We start from the raw sequence: 26,497 nt of genomic DNA, 5'->3' as shown, positions 1-26,497 counted from the left end.
ACCATCATTTTTGCCTCATGACTACCATGATTCACCCCATGGGCTTAGGCTCTACCTCCGCTGAAGCACAGAGGTGGGGGGAAGGAGGGGATCCAGGAGGAAGACGGCCACCTGAACAAAATCATTCGTTTGGGTAAATGGGAATGGATGTTGAGTAAGCAACTGAGTGTCTAGGACACTCACCTGCTAGACTGTAGACCCTGTGAGAATGGAGGCTACATCTTTTCCTACTACGGCATCCCTAGCACGCAGCCCCCTGCCTGCTACCACATTTGTTCAATGAATGCATTCATGACAAGATGGGGACCACAGGCGGGAGATCTAGGACTAGTCCTGGGTGAGGGTAGATAGTGCGAGGTCCTGGCTCCTTCAGTGCTTAGACTGTGGGAGGCCACCTGCTCCCACCCTCTGCCAGCCCCAAGGATAGACAGGACTGGCAGAATTATTCTCACTTTATTTCTGGAGAAGTTTGATCAGATGCAATAACACTGATTCCAGGCGAGGGCAGGGGGCATGGGTACCCCTAAAGCAAACAGTATCCTGTGGCCCAAGGTGCCCCCCACCCCCTCACCTGGGTTCCCCCTCAGTTACAGTTAAATAGAGAGAGGAAGACCACCCCGGGGGAGTCCTGGGAGGGTCTGCCTCCTGCACCCGCCCCTCCACGCAGAGGAGTCTGAGCACAAGTATTTACAGTATTCACAACCACTGTACCCCACCGAACCAAGGCAAATACTACAGGCAGCCCTTCCCCGAGGGAGGAGGCCAGAGAGGCTGTGAGTGTATGTGTGTGTACGGGAGGGGGGCGGCCGCGCGTGTGAGCACACGAATGCACTGAGGGGCAGGACCTGGCTCTGGCCAAAGAGACATCAGTCTATAAGGTGCAGATTAAAAATAACAGGAGACCCACCCCCAGGGGCCCAGGCCACTTCCGGCTTTGTTCTGTCTCTCTCTCTTCCAGACCTCCTGGAGGATGTGCGGAGGAGCCCTCATAGCTGCGCCTGGATCCAAGGCAACCTCCTAAAGGACTTCTGGGGAAAAAAGCAGGAGGGGAAACAGTCAAGGCAAAACCACACCTCCAAGCCCAGATGTCTGGGGGTCTTCAGGGTGGAGTGTGCCAGGGGCCTGTGGCAGAGCTGGAAGAAAGGGCAGGGCTGGGGAATCCAGGGAAGGCTGCTGGGAGGGAAGGTTGGGGGTCCAGGAATCAGGGATCCCTACCTGTGACCTGCGGGGGCTGTACCACAGCTTTCTTGAGGAAGGCTTCTGCCTCTGCTGCGAAGGGCAGGAGTGCCTCTGGCGTTCGGCCCAGACTCTTGTCCCCAGAGGGCCCCTTAGGGGAGAAGCCATTCTCCTGGTGTGCAGGGAGAGGCTGTAGGCCATTCACCAGGGACCCGGGCGACTCCTTGTTTGGCAGGCTGTGGGTGCAGGGCCAACACTCAGCACTCCACCCCAGGACCACCCAGGCACCCCCCCAGGGCCCCACTCAGGGCCCCTGGGACTGGTAGCTGGTACCTCCACTGAGGCTCCTGGGGGGCCAGCTCCTCTTTCTGCACTGCCTCCTTCTGCAGCCCTGCGGGCCTGGCCTCCCCGGCTTTCACAGGCTCTGTCACAGGAGAGGAAGGCCCATCAGTCAGGGGCTGGGGAGAGGAGGAGGTTTGAGGAGGGATGGCTAAGGGGACAGAGATGGGGGGAACAGGGCCTTTACCTGGGCTGAAATTGTTGGCTTGTGCCTCCTTCCTGTCCGGCTTCTGCTTTTAATTGGAAGAACAGTCAGACTCAGAGGATGGCTGGCCCCACACGGTTCTAGTGCTGACTTCCCCTCTCCCAAACCAGACCCTGAGCGCTCCCTCCCACCTTCCCAGCACCCCCACTGCCAACAGGGCCTTTGGGGAATCCTGACCTTGGTTTCAGCAGCTTCTGACTTCCGAGTCCTCTTCATGATCTCCTCCAGGCGCTGTTTGGAGACCCCACAGCAGTTACACGCAAGTCCTGCCCTACTTCTAAACTTCCTACCAGCCAACCCCCGTACTGAATGTCACAGCCCTTCGAGCTCCTACCAGTCCTCTCCAGGCCAGGAACTCACCCCAACTCCTTCTTGACCCGACTTTTACAAGCCCAAGGCAGGGCCTGCTCCCGCAGCTTCCACCCACCCCATAACTGCGGGGGACACCCAGCACCCAGCACGCGGCACGCCCGCACGGCCCCGCCCACATAAGCCCCGCCCTGCTCTGCACACCTTTTTGCGCTCTTGCCGCTCTTGCTCCTCCCGCTGGAAGTGCTTTTCCCGCTCCAGACGCTGCCTCTCCGCTTCTTCCCGGGACCGAGCTTCGGCCTCTTCTTTCTGCCAAAGACCCCCGTGAGCTCTAAGCAGCTGGATTCCCCCCTTCCCTCCGGGCCAGTCCCCAGCTCGCCACCAGGAGGCGCCTGCACCCAGCCCCGCACTGCCCCCCCCCCCCCCCGGAGGGGGACGGGAGGAGGTGCACCTGCTTCTGTAGCCGCTCCTGCTCCTCCTGCTCCGCCTGCGCCTTCTCTCTGGCCTCCTGCTCCTCCCGCCTCCGAGCCTCCGCCTCCCTCTCGGCCCGAGCCTCGGCCTCCCGCGCCAGCTGCTCCTCTCGCATGCGCCTGGGGGAGAGAGGAAACTCGGGCTCCAACCTGCGCTTCTCCCGAAGCCTCCATAAAGGCCCCCTCGGTCGCCAAGGGCGCACTCACTTGTCCCTTTCTGCTTGCAGCCTCCGCTCCTGTTCCTCGCGCTCCCTCTGCTCCCGTGCTTGGCGCCGCTTCTCAGCCAGGAGCCGGGTGGCCTCTTCTCGGTCTGTGGTGCCTGCCATGGGTTTGCTAGGGGTCGTTGGTGGAGCAGGAGCTGGGGGTGGGGTCAGGACAGCAGCATCTGGGGTGGGATCCAGGACCAGGAGTCAGCACACACACCCATCACCGCTGCCTGCACCGCGAGCTTCCCGGACCTCGGGGCGATCCTCCTCCCCCAACTTCTGCCAGGGACTCTGACTGCTGTGTGGTCCTCATCTCCCGCAGGGATTCCCACCTGGACCTACTGAGGGTCGGAGCCTCTTCTTCCTGTCTCCCAACACCCAGTCCCCAGGCATCCCTAGGCTCATATCTCTGACCACCTCTCCCACACAGGCAAAGTCATTTCTCTTGCCCTGCCCACCTGCAGGCATCTCAGCTGTGGGCTGCACCTTCTGGGGCTGAGTTGGGGTGGGGGAGGGCACAGGCGAGGGTGCTGGTGAGGCTGGGGCTGTTGGCTCCTTCTCCTCACGGGTCTTGCTCTTGCTCTGGTTCTTGTCCACAGGTCCTGTCCCACTGAGGCTCTCCTTTGCCTCATCCTTCCTCCGAACCCGCCCCTTGGGTGATGCAGTGGTGCCCCGAGGGGATGGTGGTTTTGGGGGTAGAGCGTGGCCTGGCCCTGGGCTGGGGCAGGGAGAGGCAGGCCTGGGCCAGGTTGTGGAGGGAGAGGATGGCCGGGCCTTGGCTTTGGGACTGAGAGAAAAGGAAAAGTTAGGCTTTGAGTGCAGTGTCCATACAAACCGTCTGAGCATGTCATTCCCTCAGGGAAGCATCCTCTCCACCCAGACCCAGGTAACTCAGCACTCCCCCCTTACAGGCTCTCACACAACCAGATGATTTCCTTTCAGAGCATATAGCCCCGTTGGTAATCACATATTCACGTGTGAGTCTTTGATTAATGTCCAGCTCACCAGTAGAGCAAATAAGAGCGAGAACCTCGGCCTGGCTTGGCACCCCGGGGTGTTCTCAGGGCCCAGAACAGTACCTGGCAGGTCTGGTTCATTCATTCAGCAGGTGCCTGCTGAGTACTTACCAAACCCCAGGCACTGTTCTAGGTGCTAGGGTACCTCAGCCATCAAAGCAAAACAAACAGGGGCGCCTGGGTGGCTCAGTGGGTTAAAGCCTCTGCCTTCGGCTCAGGGCATGATCCGGGGTTCTGGGATCGAGCCCCACATCAGGCTCTCTGCTGAGCGGGGAGCCTGCTTCCTCCTCTCTCTCTCTCTGCCTGCCCCTCTGCCTACTTGTGATCTTTCAAATAAATAAATAAATAATCTTTAAAAAAAAAAAAAAAGGCAAAACAAACAAAAATCTGCCCTCAAGGAGCTTTCATTTTCATGCTAGGGATGGGTGCCCAGCAACTATTTGTGAACGGATGATGAACGAGCGAGCTAACGGCCGGCTGACCTGGTGCGCAGAAACACCCCAACCCCCAGCCCCCGGCGCACACCCACCTGAGCTCTGCGTGGCCCACAGCCAGGCGCGGGCGCGGAGAGGCAGGCAGTGACTGGCGCTTCTTGAGGCTGCGCTCCCGGGCCAGGGCACTCTTCTCCTTCTCATTTTCCCGCTCCTTGTCCTTCTTCTCCTTTTTCTGCACCTGCGCGGGAGGAGGAAGGAGAGGGGGAACAGGGGTTGCAGGCGCCGCGCTTCTGTGCCGAGGCTCCTTGCCCCACCTGCGCGCCCACTCACCGGGGAGGCCTCGGGCCGGCGGCGGACCTGGGCCGGGCTGCCCCCAGCGCTGGGCTTGCGGCGCTCCCCGCGCTCCCCAGCTGGGGCGCAGCGGTGCGCGCTTCGGGGGGCACTGCTCGGCGGCGTCAGGGGACTGGCAGAGGCCGAGCGCGGGCACACGGGCACGGCTGCGGAGGGATGAGTGCGGTCGGGGTGCGGCCCTCGAGCGGGGCTGGCCCCTGTCCCGCCCCTCGTGGGGGCTCTCCCAGGGCCGCTGCCCCTACCCTGGTCCCGGCCGTTGCGGGGCAGCGTGACCGCACTGCGACTCCGTGCCAGGAAGGAGAGGGTGGGTGTCATCAGGCGGTCCACGATACTGCTCTCCCATGGGCTCAGCTGCAGGCTGCGATCTAGGAGGAGAATGCCAGGAGCGTGTTACCGCTGGGGGCCGCAGCAGGCAGGCAGAAGCACAGGGGGACTGCTGGGTACCATCCACGCGGAGCCCAGGGAGGCTTCCCCCCGAGACCCTCACCCCAGTCAGGTGGGGCCGCATTTGTCTGCCGTGGGGCCTGACCTCCACTGCAGACCCGAGCAAGGAGATGCTTCCCAGGGCAAAGTCCTGCACAGCTGGAGGGCCCCCTCTACCATTTTCCCTAAGTGAAAAAGGGTGCCTACTCCCATCCCACTGCAGAGCCCTGCTCCTCCTGCTATCCAGAGGGCTGGCCTGGGGAGGCATGAGCCCATGGACTGGGGACAGTGAGGGTCCCTGTGTGCCTAACTGAGGGGTGTCCCATGCCAGACGGAGGCTGCTAGGGGGCCTGGCTGGCCTGGGCCACCCTGCTCTGTCCCCTCAGCTGCTGGGTTATTTTTAAGCCTCAGTCAGGTGGAGTTGGTACAGCAGCTGATTTGGTTGCTAGGCAACAGAACAACCAAATAAAAGCTGGAGAAACTTATAAATAACTCCTACCATGGCCCCTTCACATGTGAGCACCAGGGCATGGTGGGAACACAGAGGCCCTGCCACGTTGGTTGGCCACAACTCTGGAGCCAGCTAAGGCCACAAGGCTGGGGCTCTGAAGGCAGAGAGGTGTGGGGTTGCTTGGGCCCCCCAGGGTAGAGCCGGAATAAGGGGCCCCCTCTGCACACACAGCACCCAGGCTAGTCTGGTACTCAGGGGGGCAAGGCCACCTGCCTAAGGCTAGCCAAGGCCAGCTGGCTGTGGTTGGTGATGAGGCTGCCTGCCTATTCCCACTCTCCACCCCTTACCCCCAACCCCAACCCTGCTCCCACCTCCACCTGCTGTTGAGGCCCCAGCCAGGCTTTCTGTCTGCTGGGACACTGCCCATTGTCTCTGTTCTCCCCTGCAGGGCACACCTCTGTCCTCAGGGTCCAGACCCATACGCCACCACCAGCTCCCCTGAGGGGGTGCAGCACATTGAGTGGGGTAGAGTGGGGATGGAGACCTGGCGTATGTGAGGGGTCCTGGGACCTGGGGTTCTTGCCAAGCTCTGGAGGAGGCTTGGTGGGGGCTACAAGGGGCTCTGGAGGTAGAGGGGCTGGGCCTTCTCTTACTTCTACTGGGGGAGTTCCAGAGCGTGGCTGAGGACTTTGAGAGCCGCTTGTTGATTATAGAGTCCACGTGTTTAGGCAGGTTTACTGCCGACACGGAGCACCTGCTCCCACCTGGAGGGGAAAAGACACGGCATTAGGGCCGGGCCGGACAGGAGCCAGGGGGGGCACTGAGGCCTTCCATGCAAGATGCTCCGCGGGCTGGGGGGGTGGGTGGAGTGGGCAGGCTAGGAAGGGGAGGAGGAGGCAGACTTGGCTCTGGGAGGGGGGGAGGATAGGGGACCAGAAACAACCTGGATTGGGGGAGCTGATGGAGAAGGAACAGAGGAAGGGGATGGAGCAGAACTAGAGAAACTACAGCCTTCCTGGCCAGGAAGCCATTCCCTGGGGCTGGGCGCTGCAACCCCTCCCCCACAGCCACCCAGCGTTGGCACTTGCTGGCACGGACCTGCCAAGGCGCTATGGCTACAACACCCACGTACTAGGACAAATGCAGAGACATTCCTAAACAGAAGAACCCACAGTCACGGTCACACAAATCCAAATCCACACATCCCTAGGGACACACAAAGACAAAGACATGCAGGCACGGGCATAGAGAGTAAAAGACACACTTCCACATGCATGTGTGTGTGCAGACATGCACAGACACAGAAACACAAACACTGACGGATAATGCGCCAGACCCAGATGCACACAGGCACAAACACATCGCAGCAACTTAATCATGATATTTGTAACAGCTGACATTTTTTGGATGCTTACCACGTACCAGGCACTGTGCTGGGCACCACACACATGTTACCTCACTTGATCCTCCCAAACATCTACCTACAACCTCGGAGGCAAGTAGTATGGTTATCCCCATTTTACAGATGAAGAGACTGACATCGAGATGTTAGAGGTTACATTGCAAGTGCCAGAGCTGGGGTCCTCACCCAATTCTGTCTGACTTGGGAGCCCTCACTGAGGTACACAAAGCCCCATAGACACACCAAGGCAAACGAACTCATATAAGACACACAACCCACAGATCCATGAGCACATACACCAAAAGGAACACAGCTGGAAATACTAAATTGGCCATTACATAAAGACATCCAAACACGAAGGTACATACATGCCAGCCAAGAATCAGACCCAAATCCTGATGGCCCTACATGAAGAAAACTCAGAGACGCATATCTACCTCCCAAGACAGTTTCACAAGGGGGCGATAGTTCTCTTAAACACCCAGCGTCTGCAGGGCATTAAAGTGTTCTTTTCTGTATCATCAACTAATAGTAAAAACAGAAACAGAGAAGGCTCATCTAAAATGATAGAGGTTTGAAGAGCAAACCAAATGAAGAGAATTCACCTCTGACTTGATACCAGAAGTCCTTGGGAAGGGACAGTTTGGCTTAGAAGACCATTCCAGAAGACACAAGTTACACAAAGCAAGGCATACCTGCTGCTGCAGAGAGGGGCCTGCTGCTGGCAGTGAAGCTGCTCCCTGGCCCCACTCATCAGCCCCCCCCCCCCGCCTCGCCCCCCTCCCAAGGCCCTCCAGCCCACTCACTGGTCTTCCGTCCTGGGGAGCTGTGGTGCAGGGCTCCTGCCCAGGACCAGCGCTGCTGCCGGATTTCGGCCCACGTCTTCTTCACTGACCGCTGGATGGCTGCTTCGTAGCGCTCCTGGTGGGGCGAGGGGAGAGGGCAGAGGTCTGGGCTCAGCATCATTCAGCATACCTGGCAGAAAGGCCCTGCTCTCTGCTGTGACAATGCCTTCCCCACCCAAGAAGTTTTCCCTGACTCATTGTAGGTAACCAAGGTTACTGAATCCCTGCTATGATTGAAGCCCGTTTGTAACAAATCCCTTCCAACCTGTTCTTGGGGAGCTTTTCACTGTTCTTGAGTCATTTCCTGGATGTATGAGCTGTTTCTCTGAGGACAGGGTGGGACTTTCCCTGCCTGGGGCTCCCAGGTGGGGCCATGTCCCCCTGATCCTGAGGGTCCTGACCTTGGGGCTACGTTTTCCTTTTAGCCTAAGCCTCCACCCCCCAGCCCTGCAGGGGCCAGGCCACTTTTTCCTTCCTTTCCTCCTCACGTCCTGGAGCTCAGCACACACAGAGACACACCTCCGCATACATACAAACACGCACCCCTGGGACAGACACAGAAACACTTGCACTGTCAGCACACAGTGCCCCGACCCTGCACCAGGCATGCGCAGAACCAATCGCGTCTGCTGCCGCAGGATCCCCAGCCCGTGCACACTCAGGGACACAATCGCAGATACGGATACAAATACTGCCACGCGGGCACAGATGGCACGGAGGCGCTGACACAGATGTGTGTCCACACTGAGCCAGCGTCCACACGTGTGCGTCCGTGCACGTGTCCACAGACCCGCGCAGCCCTCGCCGGCGAGGAGCTCGAACGCACCTTGTTCTTCTCCAGCTTCTGCCGCTGCCGCTCCTCTAGGGCCGCCCGGCGTTGCTCGGCTTTAAGCCTCTGCTCCTCCAGCCGCCGCCGGCGCTCCTGGAGCTGCTTCTCCCGCAAGGCCTTGGCCTTCTCCTCCTTCTCCAGCCACACTGCTTTCTTGGCCGCTGTGGGGGCCAAGGGTGGGTGTGATGGGTCTCAGCCAAGGAAGTGGCCTTCCCTGTGGCCCTGGCCCCAGGCGGGTCTTTCTTCTGCCAGTTTAAGGGCAGTGGCGGTAGGGGGTTGGGGGGGCAGGAGGGATGTGCCTCTGCTCCCAGACCCCGCCTCATGCTGATGGGCTTCCAGAACACGGGCTCAGGCCTCAGAAGGAGGATTTCCCTGATGGAAGGTCTCTCTCTCTCTCCCCCATTGGGCTCGTGGTTTCTCGGTGCTAAAGAAGACATGAGTTCTTTAGGGCCAGAGCCCTGTCTGACTTTGGAGCCTGCTGGACAGACTTTCACGTACTGCGTGACTAAGAGCATGGGACAGAGGGTGAGATGAGGCTGTGGGTCTGGATGGCAGAGATTCCACTGGCTGTGTGTGGCTTAGGAAAATGATTTCATCGCTCTGAGCCTCTGCTTCCCCCATCCACAGAATGGGTGGAGAGAATTAAATGGGATAATGTACATACTGCTCTTAGCACAGTGCGCCGTAATTAAGCGTTCAGAAGTGTTAATGCTGCCGATCAGAGACTGACGGTGAGGGTCAGGGGAATGAGGACGTTTCCCCAACACTCACCCAGGTACTTGGCCCGTTCTTCTCGCCGCTCCTTTGCCAGCTTGTGTCTCTCTCCTGCTTTCTTTACATCTTAGTCAAGGGAATGGGAACAGACTTAGGTCAGAGGCTCCTCCCAAAAAGGGGAGTCAGCCTCGGGGCCCTCCCCCAGGCCTCGTCCCCGTCCCTTTTCCCATCTCCTCCTGGGCCCAGGAGGTTCCCTTCAGTGGCATCATCCAGGGCTGGGAGCCTGAGCCAAGGAGTCTGGCCCAGGACAAGGGACATCAGATCTACCTTGCTTGGTGGGAGGGCTGTCAGAGGCTGGCACCGTTGTCGGGGATGGCTGGCTGCTCCTTCGAGAAGGCCTGGCATCCCGTGGGCCTGTGGCTGGTGGGGTGGGTCCTCTGATCTTCACATCTGAGAAAGGGGACTCTTCCTGCTGGGGGGCTGATCGAGGCCCAGCCGGCCCTGGGGGGCTCTCTGGTTCCAGTGGGAGCTGCTTAGAACTAGCGGCATTCTTCATGGCAGGAGGGGTATCTGGGGGTGTATCGGGGACCAGGGCTGACATCGGTGGTGGTGGCGGCGGCGGGGAGGGGTCACCTTCTGGAGAAGGTCTTGGCTCTGGGGGGGTCCTGGCTGCCACTGCTGGAAGACAACACAAGAGAGGAGAGAGAGTCAGTTAGCACACCCATGCCATCAGCTCAACACGGGGCTCCATCCCTTGTCCAATTCACATTCATTCATTCACACAACATGCTTATCGAGTTCCTTCTGTGTGCCAGGCCCCTGTTCCAGATACTAATCATACCATGGTAGGAAAACAGCCATGGCCGCTGCCTCCGTGGAGCCCACCTTCTAGCGGGTAGACAAATAGCGAGGCAGTTATGGCACAGGATAAGAACTACGTCTGAGGGTAACACAGCAGAGATGGTTAATCGACATTTGGGGAGCTTCCTGAAGAAGGAACAACCAAGCTGAGAGCCAGAGTATGAGCTGGAGTTGACAAAGCAAGGAGGAGAGGGTGCTGGCTAAAAGAAGAGCATCCGCAGAGCGGCAGAAGGGAGCAGGGTGTACTGGAAAAACAGAAAAAGTTGGTAGCCCTGAATAGTGGCCGGAGTGGTAATGACTGGGCACAGAGGGGGCCAGTGCTGGGCACAAGTGGGATGCTGTGTTGCTCACTCCCGCATGGGGCGGGCAGCCAGCTACTTTCACTTTGTCATCTTTTTTCCTTTCCCGGAACACCCACAATAGTTCAAGATGCCTGTAAAAGATAGCAAAGTGCCAAGTAAGGAAGCCACGTGACTCTGTCCGGATGTGTATCGGCACACAGGTGAGCACGTGTATATTCTGGAGAGTTGAAAGACAGGCCCGGCTCTGATTTTAGCACCCCAAGAAGGGACGGGAGGGCATTCTTCTCCAGCAGGTCACCTTCATGAAGCCACTCCCCCTTTTTAAAGTCTCAGTTTTCATATCTGTAAAATGGGAATAATGAGCCCGAGCTAGGGAAGCGCCTGGCAGAACTCAGGTACCAGCCAATACCACCTCCTGCCCTTTCCCTGTGGGTCTTGTAAAGCTCTGCGTGTTGAGCACACTGCCACACTGCCATCTGCTGCTACTGAGCCCTGAGGGGAACGAGGGGGACCCAGACCCTGAACCCAGGCTGAGGGGACAGGGCCGGGGTCTGAGAGAAGCTGAATCGATGGAAGCATTTTTCACTTTTACTGGATGCCTCCACCAGAGTCCTCTCCTCTGGGAAATCTGGCCCTTTTGGGAGGGGGTAGACCCCGATCCCTGGAGGTGACAACGGGTATGTAGGGAGAGGACACTCCCAAGCAGTCCACGTTTGGGACTCTGGGTACCTTCTTCAGGGAGACAGGTGTCCTGTGGCTGAATGTGGCCTCTGAAAGCAAACTATTTGCAAGTGAATTCTGGCTTCCCCATTAATTATGTGACCTTGAGCTGGTTACAGACCCTCCCTGTGCCACAGCTCCTGCTGCAGGATAAGGGTAGTACCTATCCCACCAAACTGCGATTTTAGTGAAAGCAATAACCTTTAACAGTCATAGATTTCTTCATTTCTCAGCTTCCTATATTCAAAACATTTTACACATATTTGTTTTAGTCCTCACTGACAGTCAATTATGAAGGAGGCACTATAAATACCTTTTTAACAGAAGAGAAAAGTAAAATTTGTAAAATTGGGGGTCACTCAGCTGGTAAGTGAAGGAGCCTGGAGTTGAACCCAGCATCTGTTACCCAACCCATGCTCTTACTAGTTACATCCTCCTGCCTCTGCTTAAGGCAGTATGAAGTAATATGTGTTATGCAATGAAATCTGAGGCTCACAATTTTTCCCTCATTCCTTCCCTTGCAGCTTCCTGGGCTCCAGGCAAGAGCCCCAGCTGAGGCCCTGTCTCCCTAAGGGCCCGTCCAAGAGGGCCAGCCCCAAGGCTCCATGACAACCCACCCCGCTTTCCCCACACCAGCTGCAGAAGGCTGCCTGGCCCCTATTAGCTTGCCTCCCAGACGCCTGCAAACTCCATTCCGACTCCACTGGGCAATCTGACTAGCAGCAATCGTTTAGTGAGCATTTACTATATGCCAGGAGTTGAGCTAGGCCTTTTGTAGCCCTATCCTGCATCCTCCTATGAGCTCTGAGAGGTAGAGATTCTTATCCCCATTATACAGATAAGATGCTCAAAGCTTACCCCACAAAGTGATCTGCCCAGGGTCATAGAACTAGCAGGTGGCAGAGGCAGGATTTGAACCCCGGGACTAGTCTGGGGCCAAAAAGCTTAGGTGTATGCGTACTAAGCTTGAAGGCTGAGGGTGAGGCCTGTTTACTGTCATTCTCCTAGCACCTGTACGAGCTACGGGTGTTGCAAGGAAAACTGGTAGGCGGATGTTTGTCTACACCTAGGTAAATCCCACCCACCAGGCAAGACAGGGAATCTCCCCATAGGTCCCAGCTAGCTATATGTGGCTTGGGAGGAGGGGGAGGGAGAGGCCTGGAGGGACCTGTGTTCCCATGTCAGATGCAGTGGAGTAGAAAGAAAGGTCCTGGGCTCCCCAGTCCAACAAGCCTGGGTGGGAAACCCCAGCTCTGCTGTGGGACCTTGGGCAAGCCCTGAGCCTGTGTGAGCTTCAGTTTCCTCCCTGAGTTGCTGGCATCAGTGGCGAGGCGGTTAGCATCTGTGGCACCTGGCAGGGGCTCAGCAAGCAGCACCTGCCCAGAGGAATCTGCCACTTCTCCCGACCTCTGCTACAAGAGCCCATTTGGGTCAAGCCTTCACCAGCACAGCTTCATGACACCACTCTTCTCAAGGGCACCAGTGAACACTGCTAAATCAGCACCCATTTCTCGGTCCTCGTCTTGCTAACCTAGGAGCTGCGTTTGACACGGTTGATCCCTCCATGCTCCTAGAACACTTCCGCACTGGGCTGTGACGACAACACGCTTTCCTGGCGTGCCTTCTACCTTGCTGGCTGTGACTTCTCAGTCTTCTTCGCTGATCCTTCTTGAATTGCCTAACCTCTTAGTGTCAGGTGCCCCAGGCTTAGTGGAGGACCTCATCCCTTTTCCGTCTGCATGAACTCCCTTGGTGATCTCATCCAGACTCATGGCTTTAAATACCATTGCTCTGCTGACGACAACCAGGCTTGCATCTCCAGCCCAGACCTCTCCCTTATGTTCCAGTTTCGCTCATGCAACTCCCTGTTTGACACCCCTGAGTGTCTTGCAGACACCCCAGATTTAAAACACGACAGACTGAGCTCCTGATCCCTGCTTCTCCCCCAGTTTTTCCCCCATCTCAGTCCGTGGCAACCCCATCCTCCCAATGCCTCAGGCCAAAAAATCTTAAGAGTCATTTTGGAATCTTTTCTTATCTCATACCCCATATCTAATCTCTCAGTAAATCTTCTTGGCTCAATGTGCGAAGTATATTCTGAATCCAATCACTTCTCACCATCTCCACTTCTGTCACCTTGGTTCAACCTCTCTTGTCCCTTATGAAGACTCCCTGCTGGGGTGCCCTGGCTGGCTCAGTTGGTGGAGGTGGAGTGTGCTCTTGATTTCGGGGTTGTAAGTTCAAGCCCAATGCTGGGTGGAAAGGTTACTTAAAAAATGAAATTTAAAAAAAAAAAAAAAAAGGCTCCCTGCTGCCATTTGCTGTTCCCCTTTCATCTTTTCTGAACACAGCAGTGGAGTGATTCTGCTTAAAAATAAGTTAGATCGAATCACTCCCCTGAAGAAGCCCCATCTCTTGGGGAGGAAAAACCAAAGGCCTTACAATGGTCTCCGACCACCTTCAGGATGCCCCCTCTTCAGCCCAGTACCTCTTGGGCCTGATCTCCTCCTCCCTTCCACCCCGCCCCCCCATCTCTTCCAGCCACTGTTCCAAGCATGCTCCTACCACAGGCCTGTGTACTTGCCGTTCCCTCTGCCGGAGAACTCTCTGCCTCCAGACTGGGGCACTAATCACCTCCTTCGGGGTATTACTCCAATGTCATTTACACCCTCCTTAACCCTATTTAAAATTACAAACTGCGATGGAAGTCTCCCTCCCACTTTCCAACTGTATGTTTTCTTTCCAATTCTCTTTTACTCTGAAAGTATTGACGCTATTTTAACATTGTCTCCTGCCTCTAGAAGATACTCTCCACCAGGACACATATGTGTGTTTTGTCAGCTGTTCTGTCTCTAAGGCGGGCACATAGGTACTCCACAACTATCTGCTGAGTGAATAAATCAGTGAGCTCCACCTTGGCTGATGCCATCAGCATCTCTCCTACCTGGCTGACTACAAAGTCTCCCCACTGCTCTCCCCACACCCATTCTCACTCTGCTCTCCATGGAGCAGTCTGAGTTAAGTGTTTGCAAATGCAAATCTGATCATGGTACTCTTGACACTTGAAACCTCTCAGTGGCTTCTCTTTGTTTTAGAGATAAAAACAAAACTCTTGAACCCAAACTACAAGTCTGGCTTAATCTGATGTCCCTGTCCCCATCTCCTGCACCTCTTGAATCTCTTCTCCATGCTCCCCACTTGCTTTCTGCACTCCGGCCATGCTGAATTTTGAATTCTGATAACCATTCATACTTGCTCCTACCACAGGGCCTTTGCACATGCTCTCTCTGCACTTCTCTTAGTTAACCCCCATTTAGGCTTCAGATCTACACTTGGACATCATATACTCAGGGAAGGCTTCCCTGGCCTCTCGGATCAGGATAAATTCCTTCATTCTATACAGTCATGGCTTCGCATGCCTCTTGTTTGAAGCACTGTGACTGTTAAATTTTTCTACTTTCTTGTGTGTTACTCTTGTTATAGTCAGCCTCCCCTTAGACTGACGGGAAGCCCTCCAAGAGCTGGGCTGTGTCTGCTTTGCTCACCACCACATCACCAGCAGCTACCGCAGTGCCAAGGACATGGAGACGGTCACGAGATGCTGTTGAATGAGAATAAAGTGCTGTACTCGAGCACTACCCCAGCCTATAGCCGTGTACAGAGAAGGAGAATTTTGCTCTAATAAAGAGTAAATCCATGTGGTAACTTACTGCAAAGGGACAGACACTTGAAGGGAAGCAAATCGACCCCTCCATCTCAATGGAATGTGGGCAGCTTCCTGGACTCTGGCACTCAGGTGGAAGCTAAAAATCATAATAAATGTTTGACTCCAGCAGCTCAACAAGAAAGATTTCTTGAGAAGTAAACGGGACATTTGGAACTCTTTTTTTTTTTTTTAAGATTTTATTTATTTGACAGACAGAGATCACAAGTAGGCAGAGAGGCAGGCATAGAGAGATGGGGAAGTGGGCTCTCCCCCCCGATGTGGGGCTCGATCCCAGGACCCTGAGATCATGACCTGAGCCGAAGGCAGAAGCTTTAACTTACTGAGCCACCCAGGCGCCCCAGAATTCTTCTTTTGACCTGGTAGACAATTGACCCAAAATACAAATATTTCCCTCAGAGGCATGCCAACACTGATGAAATGCCACTGGGACAGTGTTACCCAGAACAAATAATAGTAAACCAAATTAAGTACTTGATGAGTTATCAACGGCATGGTTAAACGGACTTCTGATTATTCCTATTTTCATTCATCTAATGTAATCCTTCGGTGACTGCCTTGTCTTTTTGGTGTGTGTCCAATTGTGAGGTTTTAGCCACGGTTAGTTTTATTTTGTGAAGCTGATATCTACCAGAAGTATTTGTTAAGAACTGGATAAGAGATAGATAGTTTGTATTTATTTCTTAGCACAAAAAGCATTCACCGAGCAGAGGTGGCAGAAGCTTATCATAGGGTCAGTGAGTCTTATCTTCTCAAGAGCCCCACGAGGGCCTGTACCTGTGGTCCACAGAAAGATCTGGACGCAGTCTCTCAGCGGGCCGGTCACACGTCTCAGGGGGCTCACTCCCCATCTCCTCCCTTCCTCTGGCACCTCCCTCCTCCCATTCCAACAAGTGCTGTTGGGCCAAATATTCCTCTCACAACACTGATAACTGAGTCTGGCTTTTCTGTTTGCCTGCTGCCCCTGTCTCTGCCAGCATGACTGCTCATGGACAGAAGAAACTGGGTCTTGCTCATTTTTAGAGCCCAGGGTTTATCTAGGACCTGCCAGCACAGAGCAGGAGTTCTGGGTCTGTTTAATGAAGGCACAGATGGATAAATGCGTGGACGGATTGGGGGACTGCAGGGAGTCACCTAGCCAGCACATTGTCAAACCTCGAGCTGCTCTAAAGCCAAGCCTCCCTGATCCTAAAGGTCCTGCTCGTTCAGAGCCCTGAGTGTGCCCTGCCAGCTCCTAAACCCTGGAAGGGTTCATCGAAGGCCGACTGTATGCCAGGCACTTTTCCTCATCTCATTTCTTTCTTATGACAGCCCTAAAAGGAAAGTTCTGTGGATGGCCCCTGCTTCACAGGTGAGAAAACTTACTCAGACACATTAAGTGATTTGCTCATGTCAGCATCAGAGGTAGGATTTGAACCAAGGCTATCTGATGACAAAACCCTTATGTCACACTGTTTCTGGTAGGCATCACATCACCCCTCCTTGAAGCTCCTGCCTGTTCCCTAAAGAAGGAAGTGACTCGGTGGTTCCCTCAGGGAGGTTTCCCCCAAGATGGTGAAGGGTGCAGGTGGGGCAGGCAGGCACTGAGCTCAGAGGGCAGGAATGCAGGAAAGGCAGGCTCCTGCCCAGGCTGGCCACCAGGAGGCAGGAAGTGAGACACCTGGGCAGGGGGTGGGGGTGCGTGGCCATCCTCCGGGGACAGAGCAAAGGAGCACCGGGGACAGCCAGCAGAAGGGGGTGCACAGACAGCACCCCTGGGCAGGGAGCATGGGGAGCAGAGGCACAAGGCAGAGAGAGGAAACAGGACAGAGAGGGGTACCAGTAGTCAGAGCCCTCCAGCTCTCACAACAGCTCCTCAGATGGCAGTGCTGGGCCAGACAAATGAAGATAGTTGAGTCCAAAGGAGGGTCAAAGACATGCAGAGAGACAGAGTACCCACCACAGAGGGAGAAAGACACCCAGACAACGTGGACAGAGCCTGAACAATGGCAAGAGACAAGACACATTCTTTTCTCCCTCGCACCACCCCCCACCCCGCCTCCTACATACGCAGGAATCAGACTTAGCGGGATTTAGAACTCTACACACACACACACCACGTACCCCCTCCAAGGCACAGATGAAGCCTCAGAGATGCACCCAGCATGCAGATATCGTGTCCCCAGGGTACTTGCCCAGCCTCGTCCAGGTCATGTCCTCCCTTGTCCCTTCTGGACGTCCCCTTACCTGGGCTCAGGGGAAGTCCAGTTAACAGCAACAATACCTAATGCTGTGTCAGACCCAGCTCAACACAGCTGGTGAGTAGCAAAGCTGGGGTTTGGGGTCTGAAGCAGCGTTGACAGTCTGTACCTTCACTCTGTTACTCAAAGAGGACAGCCTCGGGGCGCCTGGGTGGCTCAGTGGGTTAAGCCTCTGCCTTCCGCTCAGGTCATGATCTCAGGGTCCTGGGATCGAGCCCCGCATCGGGTTCTCTGCTCAGCAGGGAGCCTGCTTCCCTCTCTCTCTCTCTGCCTGCCTCTCTGCCTACTTGTGATCTCTGTCTGTTAAATAAATAAATAAAATCTTAAAAAAAAAAAAAAAAAAAAGGACAGCCTCTTTGAGGGTTTCCCCAGCCTGGAGAGCTCTGAGCTGGGAGGATGAGGTTGGGGGTAGGGGCGGGTCCCGGAAGGATGAACTCTGAGATGATGCCTGATCATGGGGCTGGGACAGAGGGAACCCTTAGGGGGCAGCATTACTCCCAGCCTGAGTAGAGCGGAGCCAGAACTGGGAGGGAGGGAGGGAGGCGGCAGCCTGCTTCAACAGTCCTTAGAACCTGGGCCACAGGCACTTAGGAGCAGGGCACTACGGCCAGGCCATGGGCCTCTGGTGGGGAGATAAAGCCGGGATCTCCACTGAGACTGCAGATCTGAAGGAGCTCTCTGGCCTGGTTGGCGGCCATTGTTCCCAGCCTCCAATCAGGAGCACCCACTTCCTGTTATTTTAGGCGGCAGGAAATGACCCCATCCCGTAGCCCAGGCCCCACCGCGGGCCCTCCCTCGGCCCCAGCAGGGCTGTCTGTGCTAGGGCCTAGCATCTCAGGGCAGAGGCTTGAGAATGGCCTGCTGGCTGGACTGTGATCACCGCCTGGGTCCAGGGCCTGCCTCTGGTCTGACTTCCTCGGACTCCAACCCGACAAGATGCACAGGGGACTCGGCTCTGCTGGCTCTACCTCTGCCTGCCAGAGAATGGATCACGGGTCCCTAAGACCAAGATGCCTATAGATCAGTCATGCCAGGGAAGCAGGTCAGACTCTTTCACCAGCTGGCTCAGCCGTGGTAAGTCATCGTAGAGGTTTGCTGCAGAGGCTTTAGCATCAGATGAACCTGGGTTCAAATCCTGCCCCTGCCAGTTCCTAGCTGTGTGACTTTAGGCCAATGATTTCCCTCCCTGATCCTCACCTCAGGGATTGTTTTGAGAATCAAATGAGACCAGGCACATGATATGCTAAGCATTATGCCTGGCACAAAGAAGGCCCTTAAGAAATAGGAGTGGGAGATAAGATGGACTTATCCCTGGTGAGGGGCCATATCTCCTCTTATAAGTGGGGCTGGAGCTCCGGACGGTGGTAGCAACTCCATGCTCCCTACCCCCTGCCTCATGCTCTCCGCTCCCCTCAGGGCAGAGCTGCAGCTGAGAAGTGGCGGACCGCCGAGGGCTGTGCCCCGGGGTGCCAGGCAGTGGCTACCACAGCCAACAAAGCTGCATTATCTGGGCCTGGCTCTTTGGCTCCCTGATTTGTCCCAAGGCCCAGTGAGGACCCAGGGACATAGCTCCCTGCTGCTTGTGGCCTAACTTCCAGCCTCAGTTAGACCTGAGACCCCGCCTGGCCACCCTCTAGGGCCATCACTCTGGTCAGGGCCCTGCGTTCAGCTCGCTCTCCCCACCAACACCCCCCCCCAGCTGATGCCCATCCTGAGGGAAAGGGGGAGAGCGTGGCCCCGTGCCCCTTCCTCCTTATTTGCATATGCATGACTGCACATTAGGGGCTCATTAGAGGCTCATTACTGGGCCCACAGGCCCAAGGGGGCACGAAGCTGTCAGTGGGAGGCACCAGCTAGGCTTGCTGCCATACTTAGAGACACAGCCCATTGTGCCAGTCTTGCCAACTTCTACTCGCCCTTTTAGGTTCACCCGAAACGCCTCCTCCTCTGGGAAGCCTTCCACAAGCCCGCTGACCACCATATCACCAGTATTCCTGTCAGGTTTCCCTCCACTGGGCACGTCTGCTTCCCTCATAGGGCCAGGAGCTCTCAGCGGGTAGTGACTTCTCTGCCACCCGCACAGCCAGCACGGAGCCAGCACCTGGCAGTCATCGGTGTGTGCTCTGGGTGGCTGGCTGCACTCACCTCCAGGGGCTCTCTGCTACTGCCCCAGCCCCTACTCCCTCGCCCAAGCACTGGGGGGCCCCTCAGTTCCCCAGATCCACCCTGGTTCATATGTGTCTAGAACTCCCTTCTCCCTGGCTCTCTGTCCCATGTTTACCTCCTGAAATTCTAATGAATCACACCTCCTCCTCTAAAGGAATTAAAAAACAATAATGACAAAAAAACAAATAGAGTTTATTGACCACTAACTATGCGCTCAGGCCTAGGCTAAGTGTTTCATGTGTTCCTCTAATTTAATGATCCCCATCTCTCCACAAGATAATTTCTACATTAGTCTCATTTTATAGATGGGAACATTTAAGACTCAGGTTAAGCAACATACCTAAGGTCACACAATAGTAGGTCATGTTTGATTCCAGAGTCTACGTTCTTAAGCAAACTGGCTCCCAATCCCTGTCCTCACCTCCCCCGTGTTTCGTACCTCCCTGTTGGCACAGGTTCTGATGAGCATAACCACAATAATGGTAATAGCACTGTACTGCGGGCGTCTGCTGCTAGGCTCCTTGGGTACATCATCTCCAACCCTCACATTAGCCCCAAAAGGTTTGGAATTACCACCTCCTCTTCCAGGGGCATGGAGGAGGCAAGTCACTTGCCCCAGTCCACACCTGTCCCAGACTGCATGCTGCCTCCTGGAAATGCTCAGGGGAGGGTAGACAGAACTCAAGGACGGCAGGGACCGTGCCATGGGCATTCCGTGTCTCAGTCCTATGCCTCAGACTCGACAGGACACATGCAGTGGGCACCACCTTTATTCCCTGGAAGCCCTTGGCTTGGAGGGGGCCCCTGTCACCTTCACCTTCTGTGTGGGGATTTGCCACCAGCCTGATCTAGGTTCTCACGTAACTCCATCCAGGCCCGCATGTACAGAGAAGTCTTCCCAACCCAGGACCCTGTATGCAAACCCCCTCAGGCCCCTCAGTACAGCCAAGCATGTCCCCCAGACCCTCAACCAGACACTCAGGCCCCCATCTGTGGCCCCATCATCATGCCCATTCAGGCCCCCATGTATGCACCAGTCCTGCACCCCTCAGATGCAGAGGGCCAATAAGCAGATGAAATGGACCCAGTTGAGGACTCCCTGGGTGTCCCCTCTCAGGCTCAGCAGAGCGAAGACTGACCCAAGTGCCACTGTTCCAGCACAGTCTACAAACCACCCCAACCACAACAGTCTGATAGCTAACCCCACCACCACCAGGACCTGCGTCCCTCAGCTCCCACACCCACGGGGGCCCCTGGAAGCGCCCATGCTGGCATGGGGAGGAGCCCACCCACAGCCAAGCAGCTCCGCCTTGTCTTGGGCTCTCCGCACCCACAGACACTGTTTCATGCTGGGCCCACGCCCCAGGGGTCAGGGAGGTGGCAGGGATTAGGCTCTAGAACTCTATGGAGGTGTGAGGTTGGGGCCGCCTCCCCCCTGAGTCAGTGGGAACAGAACTTGGGTCCTCAGTAATCACGCTCTTCCCTCCCCTTCCAGGAAGAAAGAGAAAGAGAGATCCCTCCCTCCAACACCAGGCCCAACCAGAAACCTGTCCCCACCCCCTCATCAGCTGCTCCCAGATCCGAATGGGATTTGCAGAAGTCCTGGGCACTGGTGGTTGGTGGGGTGAGGGGAGGGGAGGGTAGCTTTGACGGTTTTCTGGGGCCTAGAGTGTGTGTAGGGGGGCGGGGGTAGGCATCTCAAGCTTCAGGCTGAGGAATGATGTGGCAGGTCCCGGGAGTGCCGCCTTGAGCCTTCATCCCATTCTCAAGAAGAGACTGGGGCCTAGAGAGGCTAGGAAGGAGGATGGCAGGATACGCAGCTTTCCCTCTGTCCCTTTCCTCCCCAAATCCGGCTGGGTGGGCTCCGGAGTAGGCCAGGCTGCAGAGGAGGCGGCCCACTCCCCAGCTCCCGCCCTCGCCCCAAACAATGCCGCCTCCCCCTCCCCCTCGTCTTTATCCGGCGGGTTACTTGGCAGCCGCCGCTAGAGACCTCCCCCTGCCCTCCCCTCCACTCCTGGCCGGCCGGCAGCAGCAACAGGCCCTTTGCGCGGCAGCTGGAGAGATGGGGTGGGGGCGAGGTCTGGGCCAGGGCCTGGGCGTGGGGGGCGCCCAGGGCCTAGGCTTCGCTATGCAGGACTCTAGGCTTGAGAATCTGGACCCCCCAACACACACAGTCAGACTGGGGTCACCCTTGCCCACTCGAGATGAAGAGGGGGACAGACGCCCTAGTTCGATTTAAGAGGAGCTTCGGGGCCGGGGTGGATCAGAAAGGGGATGCAGGCTGGGAAGCCGAAGTAGCAACGGGCCGGGGCGGAAGGGTCACCCCAACAACTCCGGAGCGGGGTCCTCGAGGATCCCGCCGCCCAGGGTGTCCTAGCGCCCGGAATGGGGGAGGGGGCAGCTGTCAGAGGATGCGTCGGTGTTCCCGAGCCGCCGCCGCGGCAGCCTTTATTTTTAAACTTCCAAGTGGTCAGAGGGCGCGGCGGGGGAGGGGTCCCCGCCCAGCGGGTTGGCCTCCTCCTCGGCCTTCCCGAGGCCCCGCGACCTCCCCCCATCTCGCCTCTGCGTGGCTCCCGGCATACCTGGGGGTGCGCCGGCACCTGGCTCTGCATGTGGGCCACTCTCCATGGCTGCGGCGTCACCGGGGGTCTTGGGGTCTCAGCGGCGGCGGCGGCCGCGGCCAGCGGCCAGGACAGGGGTCCCGCGGCGCATCACGCCCGGCCCTGCCCGGCGGGCAAGACTCGGAGGCGGGGGCGCTCCGGAGAAGGTCTGGACTGCCTCGGCTAGTGGCCTGCGAGGCTCGGAGTCGCCGGCCGCCCAGTGTCTTTCAGCTGCGGCCGCGATCCCGCTCCCTGCCCGGCGCCGGCCCAGTCCCGGCCGCGGCCCAACCCTATTGTACCGCCCGGGCTGCGCCTAGCCTCCCCGCTGGCGCGTACCAAGTGCGACACGGGGAGGACCTTTCCCCCCCAGCGTCTGGGATGCGAGCCGCTGCGCGCCCGCCTCGCTCGCCCCGCCCGCCTCCGCCCCGGAGCGCGGGCCCTCGAGCTCGGGACGCCTCTCCTGCGACCGCGACCGAGGGGACGCCGTGGTTCCCCGAGGACGCCCGTGCCGCCGCCTCCCCCTGCGGCCGCGCGTTGGTACGCGCCACAGCGCCAGCAGACTATGTAGGGAGCGCTCTGGTGACTCACCCGCGGCTTGGACTGGGGGGAGTAGAAGGGAGCGGGTCTGGGAACCTCCACTCCCACCCTGGAACTTGGGGGCTCCGGCTCCGGAACCTTGGCGGTAGCTTCAAATCCAGATTCTCTCCCAATCCCACCTCAAACCAAATCTGCCCGGGGAGATGTCGAGAGACCTGAAGGAGGGCCCCAAGGAGAGCCCTAAAAGGGCTCTCTGCTTTCTCTCCCCTTGCTGCTGCCCTTCCTCCAGCATCCTACGGTATCTTCCGTGCTCCCCCGGGGTAATTACAGGCCTGCACCAATGGTTTGCCCAGGTCTCTAATCTGCTGGGTCCCTCCCAGCTCCAAACTGGGTGGTCCCGGCCCTGAACCTCCCCCACCCCCATGGGGACCCCTCCAATCTCCCCGGAAGGACTTTCTCCCCTGTAGCTTGTCAAGGAGGGAAGGGGTCCCTTCTGACTCCCCTCCCCATAGTCCTGCTTCCCAGCTCTCTGAGGTGGAACCCCCCCATTTCCCTTCTTACTGCCAGCAGAGGTGGGGCCTCAAGCCAAGTCTGGCCAGCCTGGGCAGTGGGGGGACGGGGAGGGAGCTTGCTGGGAAGGTGGATCAATGATGGAGCTGCAGGGACTGGCAGGGGAGGAAAGAGGAGGCACAGCTGGGCCCTGCCACCCCCTCCCTGCACTTTGTCCTGACCTCTAGAAGGTCAGTTCTCTGGTTCTCCATTGTCCAGAGATTAGGCGCCGTGAGATGCTAGCCTCCTGCCCCTCTTTCCTGCTAGCGTCTTCTTTGAACAGTTCCAGAAAGCAGCCATTTCAAGGGGGAGGGTGGGGAACAAAAGGGTCTGGGTCTCAGGCAACCTGGGAACAGCCAGTCCTAGGAGGAGTGAGTAGCTGGGGGGCCTGAACTCTCTTGGAAGGGCCCCCCACCCCACCCCGGGAGGGAATAGTGCCACCATCTCTGGCCCCAGATCATTAGAAAATGATGATGATGGAAAGGCTGCAAATGGACCTTAAGCTAGTATCTTAACTTTTCTGAAACCCAGTTTGCTCACTTAGAAAAGCAGGAAAATGATAGCACCATGAGGTGTCATGGGGGCATTCAAGGTTAAATAAGGCAACGCTGATGAAGTGCTTAGCACAGAGCCTGGCATCTAAGTAAGAAGCACGAAATGAATATGATGACAGTGGTATGATGATGGAGCTTTAAGGATAAAAGCAGGTTAAGAGGAGGAGCAGAGCCCATCTTTGTTGTCAGCCATCCCCCCTGCAGGGTGAGGGGACCCCGTGGATGATGGCATCCAGAGCTGTGCTTTGTGAGGTCAGAGGCCTCACGGCCTGTATCTTCCAGATATACACAGGTCTACCCTGACCTGAGCCAGACAGTGAGTAGACTCAGTGTTCGTGAACAGAACCCAACAGAAGGGAGAGCCCTCTGCGATAGTTCATCTCCCCACCCACGCCCTCCCCCGGCCCTGGTGAACTTGAGATGACTTCAGGGATGAAGACCCTGGGTGGGAACAGTGAGATAGATACCTGCATGGGCTAGACCTCAACAATAGTGGAGGGGGCAATAAACAGTAACTAAAGATGAGAAGATAAGTGAGGGATGGTCTCCGTAGGAAGATTTGAATGCCAGTTGGCATCATGATCTATATGACATTGATCATGGGGAGTTGTGGAAGGTTTTTTTTTGCAAGGGGAGGGGTAAGCAGAGCTTTAGAACTGGAAATTATTGTGTCTAACGATCTGGGATGGACTTTGAGGAATCATTGCAAAGGGGTAGTGTGTGGTATCAGCATATGTCAGTGGTTCTCAACCAGAGGCAGTGTTGCCCTACAGACGACTTCTGGCAATATTTTGGGGCACTTTGGGTTGTCAGAACCAAGTCGGGGTATCACCGGCATCCAGTGCTTAGACATCAGAGATGCCATTTAACACCATATGATTCTCAGAGCAACCATTAAGCCCAAAACGGTGCCAACACAGAGGAACTCTTCCCTAGACTGTGGGAGGAGACAGCTATACCCCCTTTTACAAGATGCTAATGGCGGGGACAAGATATCTGGGAGTTAGCCAACTTGACGGACCATTCTCCTGGCCAGCCCCAGGCCTCCTGTACAGCTGAGGGGTCCAAAGTGAGTCTTGGGAGGATGGCTAAGCGGCAGCTAAGAGAGCACCAGGGTCCCGTGATTAAGTCGAAGCAAACAGATGGAGAGATGGAGTCCGTTCCTCTCCGTTTACCCCCAGACTGACTAGGATCCCTGGCAGATCCCACACCCTAGCAACTGAGAAGGCTTGGAGTATGTGTCTCTCTGAGTTTGGGGCTGGATGATGGTGTCTGGGAGCCTCATCTGCACCCCCCCCCCCGCGAATATTAGACATCCCAGAGAAGGAGCAAATGAGGCATTTGCAACATCGGGGACTGAAACCCCCTACAGGATGCCCCGCCCTTTTGGTGAGGGACAGGGAACTCTGTGCCTCCCCCACCACCTAGGGCAGTCCCCTCCTCCTCCGAAGCAGGCACGAATGAGCTGTTCCTCTCACCACCACGAGGATGGGCTGGTGCTATGGGTCAGGTGGCTGAATGGGGATCAGAAATATGTCCCCTTTCTGATCCTTCTAGGGGGAGGGCAGGAGCAAGAGCATTCACAGCCTCCTTGGGTTGGTGGGGCAGGGTCCAGGATGAACCTGATGGAGGGGTGAAGGAAATCACTGGGAAATCGACCCAGAGATAAGAGATATGAATCAGGAGCAAGGCCCTGGAGGCTGCCTCCACACTCACAAAGTAGGAAGTGGGAGGGGCCTCATAGTAGGGGCCCCACAAAGAGAACAGACACCAGCCACCAGACTCTCACTCCTACCCCACCCCCAAGGCACTGCACGATAAATGGGTCTCTAACCCATATGGCTCTCCTGGGGAGTCCTCCAGGCTCACTCCCCAGGACTGAGGGTGGCCTCCCTCCAGCTTGGGGAGGGGAAGGAACAGGGACAGATTGGAGGGGGGAGAAACTGAGATCCAGGATCAAATAGGCTCAACGCTTTGGATTTCTGGGAGGGTCTTTGTCTAGAGCCCCTGCTAAGAATGGGAAGCTGTCCCTGCTGTATTTTTTTCTAGGGAGAAGGGAAATGGGGGTGGGAAGGAGGCGCCCAGCATTCCTAAATGTGCTGACTCTGAGCAGTGGTGGAGAGGCACTGGGATTTGGGAATGACGGCAGCGGAACTGAGAATCCTTGGAGCAGCTGTCTAAGAAGGTTTAGGTTCCCATCTGAGCAAGGAGGAGACCCTATAAATCAGCTTGAAATGGAGCCCATCCCCATCCTTAATTCACAGCTCGTGACGCAAGGAGTCGTCCCAACAAAAAAGACTCCAAAAGGAACAATCAGAGGCAGACAGGGGAAGAATCTCAGAGGTCCTAAGAGAGGCAGGGAGAGACTCCGCCTCAGCTTCTCCAGAACCACCCTGCCTGACAGCAGGCTGGGTGGGGTCGGGCGGCTGGCCGTGACTGTGACTCAGGTTTCTGTGGGCAGCCAAGGGCAGCCGGCAGGGAGGAGCCCAGACCGACAGACAGGCCAGCCAACTGCAGCTTTCACCTCAGCTGTCCTCTCTCCTGGGAATGCAGGAGGTCCTTGCCTGGCCATGCTGGCCTGGGTGGGGGTGGGGGGGCTGGGGGGTGCTAGCTGACCCTGACTTCCTCCTCTCACAGCCGACCCTCCTGTTCCTTCCCAGAACTGTCAGCCAAAGAGCTGACAGAGAAGGGGAGAGTCAAAGGTCACTGCATCTAGGGAGGCCCAGAATGTCTGTGTCGCAGGGAGAAGGATATAATAGCCATTGGTCCTGCACCCTGAAGAAGAAATTGGGGGAGTCTTGGGAACTGGCTTTTAGCCAGAGCAGCCCTTTTAGCCAGAGCAGCCTGGGTCCCCCAGTCTTCCCCAGGCTGGCCAGCTCATGGCTGGTTGTCATGGTGAAGGCTAGGGGCTAGAATGCAGCTGCCTACAGAGTCCAGCTACTAGGCTTAAAGGAGGAGAGGTTGCTCAGGGACTCCCAGGCCAGCCTTCCCACAACTGACCAGCCAGAGGGAATGGCTGGAGATGAAACCAAAGAGCTGTGGTCAGGGACTGTAAGACTTCCCCCTTGGTGATG

At 56.7% G+C, this 26,497-nt stretch overlaps 1 protein-coding gene across 7 annotated transcripts; it reads right to left on the bottom strand.

The window, feature by feature from the left end:
- Positions 1-434: 434 nt before the first annotated feature.
- On the bottom strand, positions 435-22,124 carry MAP7D1 (MAP7 domain containing 1). Of its 7 annotated transcripts, none has more exons than XM_013045977.2 (18): positions 21,766-22,122; positions 9,498-9,848; positions 9,228-9,296; positions 8,454-8,617; positions 7,589-7,703; positions 6,034-6,144; positions 4,749-4,871; positions 4,486-4,652; positions 4,251-4,393; positions 3,164-3,492; positions 2,707-2,884; positions 2,481-2,619; positions 2,234-2,338; positions 1,898-1,951; positions 1,703-1,748; positions 1,510-1,600; positions 1,216-1,412; positions 435-1,028 (listed from the first exon to the last, which is right to left on the bottom strand). In XM_013045977.2, the coding sequence occupies exons 1-18, from the start codon at positions 21,809-21,811 to the stop codon at positions 1,018-1,020; spliced, it is 2,439 nt and encodes an 812-aa protein (XP_012901431.1). In that variant the 5' UTR covers positions 21,812-22,122; the 3' UTR covers positions 435-1,017. The 7 variants fall into 7 exon arrangements, with proteins under 7 accessions (XP_012901431.1, XP_012901434.1, XP_012901422.1 ...); XM_013045980.2 differs by having other exon boundaries at positions 1,703-1,745; positions 21,766-22,121; XM_013045968.2 differs by having other exon boundaries at positions 4,486-4,871; positions 21,766-22,124.
- Positions 22,125-26,497: the final 4,373 nt, after the last annotated feature.

The sequence above is a fragment of the Mustela putorius genome, unplaced genomic scaffold (genome assembly GCF_011764305.1).
Source record: "Mustela putorius furo isolate JIRA1106 unplaced genomic scaffold, ASM1176430v1.1 tig00003853_pilon_pilon_pilon, whole genome shotgun sequence".
NCBI lineage: Eukaryota > Metazoa > Chordata > Mammalia > Carnivora > Mustelidae > Mustela > Mustela putorius.
This window is presented reverse-complemented; position numbering and strand designations above follow the sequence as displayed.

What these genes read in the sequence shown, in the direction of transcription:
- MAP7D1 (XM_013045968.2), bottom strand. Translation starts at nt 21,811, where the DNA reads ATGGAGAGTGGCCCACATGCAGAGCCAGGTGCCGGCGCACCCCCAG. An exon ending in GCCGGCCCGAGGCCTCCCCG is followed by an intron (nt 4,394 to 4,485) that starts GTGAGTGGGCGC and finishes CCTCCCGCGCAG; the next exon opens with GTGCAGAAAAAGGAGAAGAA. An exon ending in AGGAGCGGCTACAGAAGCAG is followed by an intron (nt 2,339 to 2,480) that starts GTGCACCTCCTC and finishes GGTCTTTGGCAG; the next exon opens with AAAGAAGAGGCCGAAGCTCG.